This window comes from Propithecus coquereli, unplaced genomic scaffold (genome assembly GCF_000956105.1).
Source record: "Propithecus coquereli isolate 6110/MARCELLA unplaced genomic scaffold, Pcoq_1.0 Scaffold576, whole genome shotgun sequence".
NCBI lineage: Eukaryota > Metazoa > Chordata > Mammalia > Primates > Indriidae > Propithecus > Propithecus coquereli.
In genome coordinates, this window is record NW_012151685.1 from 721,302 (window position 1) to 734,138 (window position 12,837).

A 12,837-nucleotide genomic window follows, 5' to 3' on the forward strand; every position below is an offset into this window, starting at 1 on the left:
TATATGAATAACTATTTTTAGGCTGGATACTGATATGTAGCAAGCCAGATTAGGAGGATATGGACATACTTTATTTTAATAGATATTGCCAAATTGACTTCCATGAATTTCACCAAATCCTTGGCAATACATTATGTTTTTTCTTAACAGGTGAATAATTTTGATCCTATTCTGTATTTAATCTGTATCTCCATAACTACAGAAAAGTTGAGCATCTTTTAGCTGAGTACTTAATGAAAGGAATGCCAGTACAAAATTCCGGCAGGAATGAACTAGCCATGAGCAATACAAAAAAAAGAACCCCATGATGATTTTGAGTGTGAATGATGAAGAGAATCTTAGAAATGAGGTTGTAGAGGCCAGCTGGGAGTGATGAGTGAAGGTTTTGTAGGCCACTGGAAAGTTTTTGCATTTTACTGTGAGCAAGAAAGTGATATAATAGAGAATAAGTACTATTGAGATGGACTTTGAATGATGGATGGGGTTTACTAAGACTGGAGTGAAGGAAGGACATTGTAGGCTGAGAGAATAAAACTGAGCAATTATATTAATAGAAAATGCAAATACATGGTAAAATCAAATGCATGGTGTTGCTTATATGTTAAAGATTGATATTAGGAAATAGAGTTGGACTTGCCTGTTCATGGAAAGTACTTTGGCATGCTATTAATCTGACATTTTCATTTACATTTCTGGAAAATTGGAAACTCTTCATGGGATAATGGAATCTGCATTTATTGAGTACATTCTGTGTTCCAGGTTTAGTACTTGGCACTTTACATGAGTAGTTCATTAAATCCTTGGAGGAGATGTTATTAACACCATTTTGCATATGTGGGCATTGAGGCTCAGGGAAATGATGTAACTTTCTTACAGCAGTAATCTCTGGGCCTAAGCTTCACAGTCAGCTCTCTTCAGGTTAGTCAAGCAAAGCACACATTGGGTGAATGCTGTGCACTGTACTAGGTGTTGGAGAGAAAAAAAATCAATGTAGCAAGGCCCCTTCCCTCAAGGACAGTGTCTACTAGCTCTTTCTACTCTTCACTAGATTTTAACCAAGGGCATGCAAACACCAAGTGACTCAGACTGGAATAAGGAGAAGAGTTTAGACAAGAGAGAGGCTGGAGGATATATTTAAATCCAGGCAAGAAATCATAAAAAATGAGAGAGAGGAGAGGATGAGGTGTGATGGTAACTGACCAATGAATATCAACCAGTATTGGCAGTTAATTGGATGTGGGTTGAGGAAAGCATTCAAGATGTCTGCAGGAGGTCTAGTTTGGGTGGCTGCATGACTAGTGATAGCAGGAACTAGAGAGGAGGGTTGAAAAGAATCTTTGAAGGTCATAGCCAATTAGAACATTTTAAATAAGCAAAAAAAAAAATCTTAGTATAAATCAATGGTGACTAATGCAAAGAATATTCTGTGGGTATGTATTTAATTGGAAAAAAACATTTATATGCAGACCTAGAGAGATATTGGACAGTAAACCTGAAATAGTCTTTAAATTTTTACTTCTGCAGGAAGGCATATGCAATGTTGAGACTGCAATTAAACATTATAGCTATTATTAATGTTTTATTATTCATGGTATATATCAACGTAAATATCTCTGCAATTTTAACACTTCCCAAGAAACATATTTGACAGCTCCAGGCTTAAACAATGTCTGCTGAGATTTGCTGTGTTTCCCCCTTATGCTTTATATTAATTGCCCGGGCTTCTAGGATTCTAAAACAGGTTGGATATTAAAGTGTATCTTTTGAAGGGTCTTGTTGAATAAGTTCAGCAATCTATTGTTGTCTCTATGACATGCCTTAGAAAACTATGATCTCTGTGAAATCATTAGAGTAAGATACTTAAGGGGAAAAAAACTATTCTGATTGACAGAATCCTAGAAGATGTTATTGCCACATAATACATGCTGTCATCTTGGGAGAAGAAATAGAATGATGTATTCCCTGCATAGGAGAGTAAGATTTCCCCCAAACTTCCTATAGGCTAAGCCTTTTTCTAGATTGCACAATGTTTCATAGAACTCTCAGATTCTAGCCCCGTCCCCATCACAATAACAGCCCACCTGTCATTAAAATCAGCGGAAACTATTTGAAGGGTAGACCTTGGTATTTGTCCTCAGGGATGTCAGCCAGCGTCCAGGCATGTGACACTGCCTCATAAATATCTTAAATTCCTCACCTGACTCTGCCTACTCCTTCTAGCTCTGCCGTTTTCAGCCAGGCTGGATCATCCCTGGGATACTTCAGTGACAGGAGGAAATAAGGTACTATTCCACGGTACTAAGTTTGCCCTAAGGGTCTTGGCAGAATTGCACAGTGAGCAAAAATGACACGGTTGCCCCCAAACCTACTCTTTCAAACCTTTCTCATAACTCAGATCTCTCCTTCCCCTTCCCCTTCTTCATACTGCCAATGACTCCCTCCTCTTTTATAATGTCACTTCCCCTCATATGCACTGAAAAATCAAATTCCATGAGGGCTGTTGATTAAAAAAATAATTTATCAAATAAACATCGTGTACCAGGCACTGCTATGAACTCTTTGATCTTTGCAACATCTTCCTGTGTCTTGGGTGACCATTGTCTTAGTTTGCCCAGGCATAAGGTGTTTTCCGGGATGGTAAAACTGGGACAGTCCCCACCTGGGAACTGAGGGACAAAGAGGAGAGGTCATTTCCAAAGGTCACACTGTTAATCAGTGGTTTGTCTAAGATTCAAACACAGATCCTTCCGACCCTAGTCCCTGCCCTCTTTGCTCTGTCACTCCCGATCTGCTAAGGGTCTGGTGGTTTGATTAAGGAGTCACGCTACATTTTAGTGATGAAGATGTATTTGCATTTTTAAAATGGAGCTGCAATAGAGCTGAATATGGTGGAGGTGGATCTTGGGGGATATGCAGGGGATGGTGGTTATGTCCACTTCACCAACCCTTCCCTTAAGCTAAAGCAGACTTAGAAACAAATACAGAGAATTGGATGACTCTCCACTCAGTTACATTTACAAGAGGCTTTGCTCTTGGGGGCGTAGTGTCACAGAGTATCACGGGTTGGGGAGAACGCAGGCAGACACAGCATGCATCTTCGAAACAGATCAGTGTGAATCACGGTGGGGAAGAATTCCCAGTAGTCGCCACTGCCTGGGTGAAACCTACCACTCAAAAGTTAACAGACTGATTTAAAGATCTCATTTTCTAGAAATATTTTTCCAGGCAGCTTTGTTCTGCTTTCAGACCTCTGGAGCTCACATTTGTACTCCTGAAGTAGATCGTGTGTGTGTGTGTATGTGTGTGTGTGTGTGTGTGTAATATTCATCCCAGCAACTATCAGGAATTTTTTTCTCCTTTTGGTGCCAGAAAGTCAAGGATTGAGCTGAGTTACTACAAAGCATTACAACTGGGATGTAGTAGCTACATTTGTTTCCAATTTTAGTCTCCAGATCTGAAAGGTGGGCTGAGATCAACCAAATGTTAGATTTGTGAATACCTGATTTCTGGCACTGATCTTTTTCTAAAGCTTTTTTGCTCCCTTTAGGTTTTCTGCCCCCTGGGCCTACTGCTAATGCTCTGCCTTCTCCACTTTCATGGTTCAAAAATTTTTGTATTTATAACTACTCTCACAGAATAAAAATATGTGTAATTATATCCACTTTTTTTTTCCATTAACCTCCTTGCTCTTTTGTGGTGTTCAGTTATTTGATGATTTTCCTCTCTCAAGTTCCCTCACATTATGCATGCTCCTATCAAGTGATTCTCCTACACACTCCTTCTTCCCTCCACAGAGTGTGAGACTGTGAGGGGACTGAAAGGAACAGTTTCTCATGAATAACTAATGATCAGTTGGCTTGTAATTAGCATATCAACTGTATGTATGAAAATGATGTTGCTACATTACTCAAGGATGATTAAAAGCAGTGATTCACCTAAGTGGTTTTAAACATTCTTCCAAGAAACTACATATGCTATTAACTTATTTAGTAAACTTTTGCTTCCTAGATAATATACAGGAAACATCCCTACCCCAAAGACAAAATCATATTTTGTTGCTGCTGTTGTCGTCCTTAAGCACCTGAAGCCCTAATCAAGATTATCAGAGAAGAAATAGTTCAACAAAGAGCTAACATTTGTTGAACCCTTTGTTATTCCCAGGAGCACTTCTGAGTGCTTTGTGTATGTTAAATTTAATGCTCATAATGATCCTATAAAGTAGGTATGCTATGGTGCCCATTTTAAAGATAAGGAAATTGAGGCTTGGAGACACTAAGCAGCTTGTCCTAGTTCACAAAACTGGTAAGGGAAGAAGCTCAAATTCAAACCCAGGTAGCACTGGCTCCTTAGCCTAATAGAAAGAGAATTTTGATTTTATATTGATTGAGTATTTATTGACCACATGATAAATTCTGGGCACAGAGATAGATGAATAAGACTATTCTTGACTCTGAATAGTCTAGTAGCAATAGAATGATTATGAACTGATAAATTATAGTGCACTGATATAGATATTAGCATTAGGCAGGAACAGAGCACTATGGGAGAGCATTAGCATATTGTCTCCAAGACATGAATGTGATACTTTTTATACACTTTTCACTTTTCTTAAGCAAAAAGAGCCTACATTTAGAACAGGAAAATTAACATATTTGAAAAAAGGCAAGGATCAAAAATCATAAATGTCTTTTCTGAATAGTGTATATTATGTTTTTTCCTATATTGTACATACATACGTTTGATATTTTAATTTATAAATTAGGCACAATAAGAGATTAACAATAACTAATAATAAAATAGAACAGTTATAACAATGTACTATAGCAAAAGTTATTTGAATGTGGTCTCTCCTTCTCTCTTTCAAAATGTCTTATTGTACTGTACTCACCTATTTTTGGACCTTGATTGACCATGAGTAACTGATAACAAGTAATGCAAAACTGTGGATAAGGAGGCACTGCGTGTATATTCCTGTAGCTTACTCAGTGATACTTTTTTCTTAATTAAATACCCAATCGACATAGCTCTTTTTTTTAATGACCAAAAATGCTGAATATAGAGTGACACCAAGGTAAAATCTTAAGATTTCCCTCATCTAAGCAATCCTTTTTCCTGCAGTAGTGCAGTAAAGAAACCCTTTAGATGGCATTTACTATTTGGGTTGGTTGTAGTCTAGAGCAATGTGTCCAAACACAAATCTACATGTCAGTGACTGGCTGGCTGGATCAGAGTCTTATAGTCACATATTCCTAGGTCATATTGCTGTGGATTTTGATATAGCAAGTCTCGGAACGACCTAGGTCTCTATATTTTAAAATCCCTCAGTTAATTTCTATGTACATCAAGGTTTAAGAACCACTGGTCTAAAAGTCTCCATAAATAAGGAAAGCCACTTATATGATCTTTACTTTTTCTTAATTATTTTGTTTAAGGGCATGGATTGGTAGATAAGAGCCTAATCTCTGGAAACATATAAATCTTAGTTCTGGCTGATCTGTTTCACTTACTACCTGGGGACCTAGGACAAATTTCTTAACCTTTTCATTGCCTCTGTAACAGATTTATTGTGAGGATTAGATATAATGCACAGGAAACAGTTAGCAGTGCCTTGTACTGAATAAGTACTCAATTAATGTTAGAGTGTGTGTATATATATATACACACAGACATACACACACACACACACACACACACACACACATATGCATGTCCACCCACATTTATATGTATAAACACACGTACTCTTAAAATGATACAAAAACACCATAGTGGAAAATAAGCAGACCTACCATAAAAATAAAACAATCAGTCAGTGTTACCTTTGCAGGAAAGAAGTAGGTTTTTGTCTGGCTATACTGGGCCTTTTCAAAGTTGAGACTCATAACCCTCTAGTAGTGAGCCCTTCAGATAGCTGCAGGCTGCTCCTTCACTCCAACTCAAACCCTTTAGCTAGGTGTTGACAGATCTTTTCCGTGCCATTAGTTCCTATCCTTTCACATCATGCAAAAACCATCCTGCCATGTGTTTCATTTCTGGATTAGTTAAGCTACAAAAGTAGGATGGGGTTGTTGAAAGAGCAGTCATAAAGAATAATGATCACTAATCCAACCCTGCAACTAACAAATTTATAAAATGGACTAAGTCATAGCTACTCTTGGTGTCTATTTCCTTATGAATTAAGATACAAGGAGATAAATGAAATTGTTTCTAAACACCTTTCCAGGTATAATGTTCTGCGTTTCTGGCCTACTAAAGTGCACTAAAGTATTATAACCTAATACCCTTGACATCCTATACTTCCTGATAATGTCATTTGGCCCTTAAGACAGAGGAATGACTGATGTCATTTAGAAGTCTGTGCATAAACCTGGCTGAAGATATGTCTAGAATAACCACAAGATACAGCCAACTCTTAGCTGTCCAACAAAATGTTTAAACTACTTACCTATCAGCAAAGTGGGTCAGGATGATGTCCATGTAATCCCCACAGAGAAAAACCTTCCTAAAAACCTGGGCATGGACCATTTGGCAATTGATGGTACACAGATAGCAAGATACCTACCCAGGACAGAAATCTCCTTCATTTCAGATCTAGCCAGTGTCAAAATTTAACACTCTATCGAAGGAAGGGAAAGAGCACATGTCATGACTAAATTCATGTATGTGATGCAATCCAAATTCTCACTTATTGAAGAGGATTATTAATCAACTAGGATATTGAGCATAGCAGAAACAGCAGCCATTTTGATATCTCACAATATGTAGAAACAGAAAAACTATTGAATGATCAGAATGCAGCCATGTTTAAAGATTGGTTCATTTACCAGCCACTCCACCAATTTGCTAAATTCCCATCAAATTAACTAACTTTAAAACTTCCTAGAGCTTACTATTGAGTGAGATGCTGATGAAACAAGGATGCATCTGGTTATTTACTGAGCTCTTTTTTCCCAGCTTCCCAAATGAAAATATATTTCTTTATGCATTAACATTATTGGAGATCCAGTTCTTATGGTTTTATATTAGTTTAGTATTTTATTATCTTGTATTTATAAATTTTGGAAATGGCAATAAAACTATATGAACTCTCCTTCCCATATTGACTTTTATGTTTATTTTCACCTTCCCATATTGACTTTTATGTGTATTTTTAAAAGATTCAACAGAAGAAAGATAGAAATATTTTCGGGATGGCAGTGTCCATTCTTCCTAGTGCATTTTAATTCATTTCAGTGAATGCTCATGGTTAGCTTAGGCACAATTGTAGGGTAGGTTAAGTTTCTCTTTAAGGGTTGTTCTCTTTCAGAACCACATGTCTCTTTGGTCAAAATATTTCCTGGGCACCTAGTACATCCTCATGCCTTCTTCACTGCTCCTCACCTTCTTAATACAATCCAACTTTTAGCAGATGTCCATTGGAAAACCTTGTTAAATTAAATTATGTTAATGCAACACCTACAATAAAATTCTTAAGGGAATGAAAGCTTAAATTATAGTATTTCAGGTTTTCAATGGAGGAGGGGGTTTCACTGTAAAATAGGAAGGCTTTTTAAGTCTCCTCAAATCACATAAGAACCACATTCTCAGCCTTTGTGGAAAACTGGTGCTACAAGTTTTCAGCGATTGCTCAAACTTGAGCTAATTGTTATAAGGGACAATTCCTGAATTGGGAGGGCTTATGTATACAGCTTTGATAAAAATATCTTAATTGTTTGAAAATAACCTATCATATTTCAAAATATGTCTTAAATATTTACCTATAAATAAGGCATACTTTCATTAAGAGTGAGAAATAGATTAAGTCAAAAGCAGGAATAGATGATAAACCTTCAGAGCTCAAGGAATACCTATGAAGTGTTTGCACATCAACATTTATACCGCAACTGAGCAGATCTTTTGGCTTCTTTTTATTCATGGAACAAGAATTCTATTGGAAGGCGGTCTGCTCTTTTTGTTCTTACCTTAAAAGGGAAAGAAAGAAGAAGAAACAACTGCCTTATTCTTATTAAAAAATTATGCTGAGGGATTAAAGCACTCCAGAGATAAGTAATACGTTAAGGAGATAAGCATAAGCACTCAAAAGTATTTATAAAGTAGGCAAAGCCAATGGAAAAAGAGGGCCACCAGAACACTGCTGAAGACAAAAGTTAAGACATTTTTCTGAAAACCAAAAGCAAAGTCGAGGCATGTTTGAAATAACAAATTCTACAAGCACACTTATATTTCTTCAAATCTCTCAAACTAACTTCTCAGCTGCTTAGTTATGTAATTTGCATTATTTTAATAAAGCATTTTCGCAGTAGATGAAGAACTATGATACTGCCCAGATCTGAACATGTTACTTCTGTGCCTTGGTAAGAAAGACAAAGAAGGTAGAAAGTCAAACCAAGGGACCGGTTGACTCTGTTGAGCCCAGAAGAGAACGTGAGTCATTGTCTAAACCAGAGATAAAGCATCAAGGCAAATTCCAGGATTTGAAGACCACGGAGTCTGCTTTTGATAAATTGCTAACTGTGTGGGAGAGAGCTGAGCTGGGAGTAGAAGCGGGTAATCTTAATGGTTTTGTGGGGCGGGATGTGTGGCATGCCAGCCAGCCATATTTCTCTCAACTACTCCCCCTGCTGTGGGAGCCTGATGGCCCCGGCAACTCTGAATGGCAGACACAGCACCAAAACGGAGATCATGGGCCTCAAAAGGTCTGGCCTAGATCTGGAATCCTATGAAATGAAAGCAAATGGAACAAAAGCCAAAAAGTAGTCTGGAGAGTAATCATCTGGCCTAGAAAATGGGGGGACCATTTTTATTAAAACATATAAACATGTAAGTTTTGATATTAAAAAAGAAATTAGAGAAGGATATAGACAACCAAATCAACAAGTTGCTCTTTCAAGGGAAAATTCCACACATTAACAAATCATCTTGGGGCAAATTGCAAAGAAATTACAAGCATCCTGAAAATAGGGTTTATATCGTACAATGCTGTCAAAGTTTTCCCCTGTCATTCATGTTCTTCCAGAGAATGTAGCGAAATGTAACTAGGAGAATAAATGCTTAATAAACATCTCAGTGACTACGTCAGTGATCAGATGAATAATTAAAAGAATGAATTAATCAACAAAAAAGCCTATTTTTCTAAGCTTCAGCCACAGATAAAAATTTATTCTACTCAAAGTCTATTTATAAACCCTGGCTTTTTATTTAACCCAGATTTGGTTATATAAATTGCTCACCACAGCCATTTCTTAAACCCTTAGTGTCTGCCCAATATTCAGACAAAAGGAAAGTGGGGCTCTTACAGGTCAGCCATGACCACTTCATTGCTAAATTCAAGCTCTTTTTTTATTCTCAGTTCACACCTACCTTTCTGTTCTTGACTAGTGTATTTACTCTTCCGGATGACACTTGGAAATCCCATTTTAAATGTTAGCATTGTAATTTAGGTCTTCATTGTTTCTTATCCCTCTAACTTGAACCCCTAGCCAATCCATTCTGTGCTCTAGTGCAGCCTAACCTGCTTATAGTTTAGCCACAAACATAATGAATAATAATGATGATGGTAAAATAGCCTATTTGCCATGCCCTCTTGAAATTTTAAACTTCAGGTTTTTAACATGATACTAATTTCAGATTTGTCTATCAGGAAAAAGAATATCAAAGCTCTCCCTTTTAAGAAATGTCATTGTCTTTTCAGAGTGTGGAAGGAGAACACCATGAGAAAGCTGTGGAACTACTCAAGGCTGCTAAGGACAGTGTCAAGCTGGTGGTTCGATACACCCCAAAAGTTCTAGAAGAAATGGAGGCTCGCTTTGAAAAGCTACGAACAGCCCGGCGTCGGCAGCAGCAGCAATTGTTAATTCAGCAACAGCAACAGCAGCAGCAGCAACAAACACAACAAAACCACATGTCATAGGTGAGAATTGACTTATTCTATACAAGGAGAGTCATATATATATATATACACACACACACACACACACACACATATACATATGGTCAGGGAAGACCTTTCAAATGAGGCGGTAACATTTAACATGAGTCTGAATGATAAGAAGCAGCCAGGAAAAGAGAATAAAAAGAGGAAGAAATAGCCTGTGCAGTGGCTCTGTGACAGGCATGAGCTATTTCATGTTTGAGGAACAGAAAGAAAGCCTGAGTAGTTAGAGAACAGAAGTGAGGACAGTGGTGGATTATGGTGTCAGTGAGAGAGGTGGAAGCCAGGTCACAGAGGCTCTGTAAGCCCCTGAGGGAAGTTAGATTTTATTGCAGAGGAAACCACTGAAGGTTTTTAAGCAAGGGGAGTGGCATGATATATGTATTAAAAAGATCATTCTGGCTACTGTGAGAATGGATTATTTCAGGGTAAGAGTGGATGCAGAGACCAATGGAGGCTAATATACAGTAGTCTAGGCAAGAGACATGGTGGCTTAGACTAGGATGATATAGTTGAGATGGAGGTCAGTAGACAGATAGGGACAAGTCACTTTGTCTACCTCCTTCTCTGTTTTCCATCCCAAATACAAAGATACTGTACATTTGTACATTCAGAATCCTTTTAAAGATCTTCTTGGTAATAATGACAACCCATTATTCTTTCATCAAACACTGAAGATCTTTCTGCTAACTCATTGTTTCTTCCATCCTTGATAATACAGACTTATTCTCCTTATTGATTTACCACATTGGCCCACAGTAAAATTGTTCATAAGTGTTTTGAAAGAAATATGTTACCATTCAGACTTCTGAGGTCTTACTAAAAGCTTCTAATATTATACTCATTCAGTAATTTTTGGAGGTAGACAACTTGGTCACAAGTATTTGCTGGATCAGGTACTCGATTCCATTTCTTTGTTCCATCAAGCCTTCATCAAATTTCCTCAGAATTTCCTACTGCTTCATCACCAAAGACCTAAAATTATTAATAAAAGGCATCTACAAACTATGTTTTCTCTAACATGGGATATGGTAGAGTTCTATTTAAGTGAACAAGAGATTTGTATTTGTGCCTGCCACGATAGCACTTGCAATACACATGATCATGGCTCCTTGAGATGAAACTGTAATGACCAATTCAGGTACAAATAAAATAACATCAAGTCACATCATCCATGGATTTTATGGTGAATTCAGTCAAAGAGACCTAGATTAGCTCTTAATTACATTTTAATTAATTTGATTTTTAAACATTAAAGGAGATTTGTTATACTTACTCATACAATGGTTGCTTTTGAGAAAATATTTGAAGCTAATTTGATGTATTTAATTAGAAACAGATCTCAGATTTTGTTCAAGTTTAATCATTCAAGCAAAAGACCAAGTAAATAAAAATATTTTTCAGATATTATCTTACTGTTTATCAGATGAAATGCAATTTCTATTCTCTAAATTAGAAATAATATTCCTTTTATCTGAGTTGGTAAAAGTTATGAGTACCTAGCAATGGTAAATGGTGGGTACAAATACAAATGGAAAATAGGTCAAATGCAAGAACTGTGTGGGGAGTTTGTCTCTTTGCCTAATTGTTTTTTTTTTTTTTTTAGAAACAGGGTCTCACTCTGTTGCTTTCTTGCCCAGGCTGGAGTACAGTTGTACAATCATTGATCACTGCAGCCTCAAATTCCTGGGCTCAAGTCATCCTCCTGGCTTAGCCTCCCTAGTAGCTGGGACTACAGGCACGTGCCAGCACACCCTGCTAATATTTTTTAATTTATTTTAGAGATGGGGGGGGGTCTCACTATGTTGCCTAGGATGGTCTCGAATTCCTGACCTCAAGCCTCAGATTCCCAGTGTGCTACGATTACAGGTGTGAGCCACTGTGCCCAGCTGTTATGCCTACTTTTAATTTTAAACTCTCTTGAAGAAAAAATCAATTGTCTTTTCCCCTAATTTCTATATTTGATAATCAGGATGAATAGATTACATTTCCTAGAATGTAAAATATATGATTACTGTTCAATAGTATGCTAGAAATCTAAGCAGAGAATATGTATGTGAGATTTCTTTTGCTATACCCACTTTTTTTGAGAAAGTGTTACATTTATTCAGCTTTAAGCATCTCGACTTTAAACTGTGACTTCATATGTATTCATATTTCACCCAGATTCCCAAAGAATAAAAGTAAGAAGAAGCAGGAATACCTCTTGAGATATCAGAACTCTGAGAAAGTCAAAACCAAAATCTTGTCCCTGACTTCTGTTGCTAGATATGAAATGAAGAATTTATTACAGACAAAATTAGGCTGTATCTTAACAGATTTACAAAGTAGCTAGCATTTGCCAGTGGCTTCACTGACTCTGTTTTTCCTCCATCTCTTAAGAGCCCCATTTTCTTTATTTTGTCCGCTACTGAAACCCCTCTATACCTTCTACTACCACTATCCATGGTCCTGACGATCTGATCCAGGGAATCACTACCAAAACTATCAGCCCAGTCACGAAGAGAACCAGGTCCCAAAGCATGACTCTGATAAAACTGGATCCAAGAAACTCAGAATTTCCAAGCAGAAAACTCGACTAGAAATAGTCTTAATGCTGACTAATATTTTATTAAACAATTAGTGTGTGCCAAGAGCTCTTCTAAGTATTTCCATATATTAAATTACTAAATCTTCACAATAGTCTTATGAAGATTAGGTACTATTTTTAATCTTGTTTTAAAGTAGGAAACTGAGACATACAAGAGTTTAAAAAAATATATACAGCATTTCAATAAATGCATTTAATTTTTAAAAAGTGAGTTGCTTGCAAATAAATCTATGAAGTAAATAATAGTACAAGTGAAACTCAGGGCACAACTTGGTTCTCGAGTGGTTGGGGTTTGGAAGATGCCATCCTAAGCTTT

At 37.1% G+C, this 12,837-nt stretch overlaps 1 protein-coding gene across 2 annotated transcripts in view; it reads left to right on the forward strand.

The window, feature by feature from the left end:
* LIN7A (lin-7 homolog A (C. elegans)) overlaps positions 1–12,837 on the forward strand; it is a 175,388-nt gene that overhangs the window by 158,300 nt on the left and 4,251 nt on the right. For both annotated transcript variants that reach the window (XR_001138068.1, XM_012658162.1), the window contains one exon: positions 9,692–9,910. Coding sequence is in view for 1 of the 2 variants with exons in the window: in XM_012658162.1 (XP_012513616.1) it covers positions 9,692–9,910 (219 nt within the window). In the remaining variant the exon portion in view is untranslated. The remainder of the gene's footprint in view (positions 1–9,691; positions 9,911–12,837) is intronic.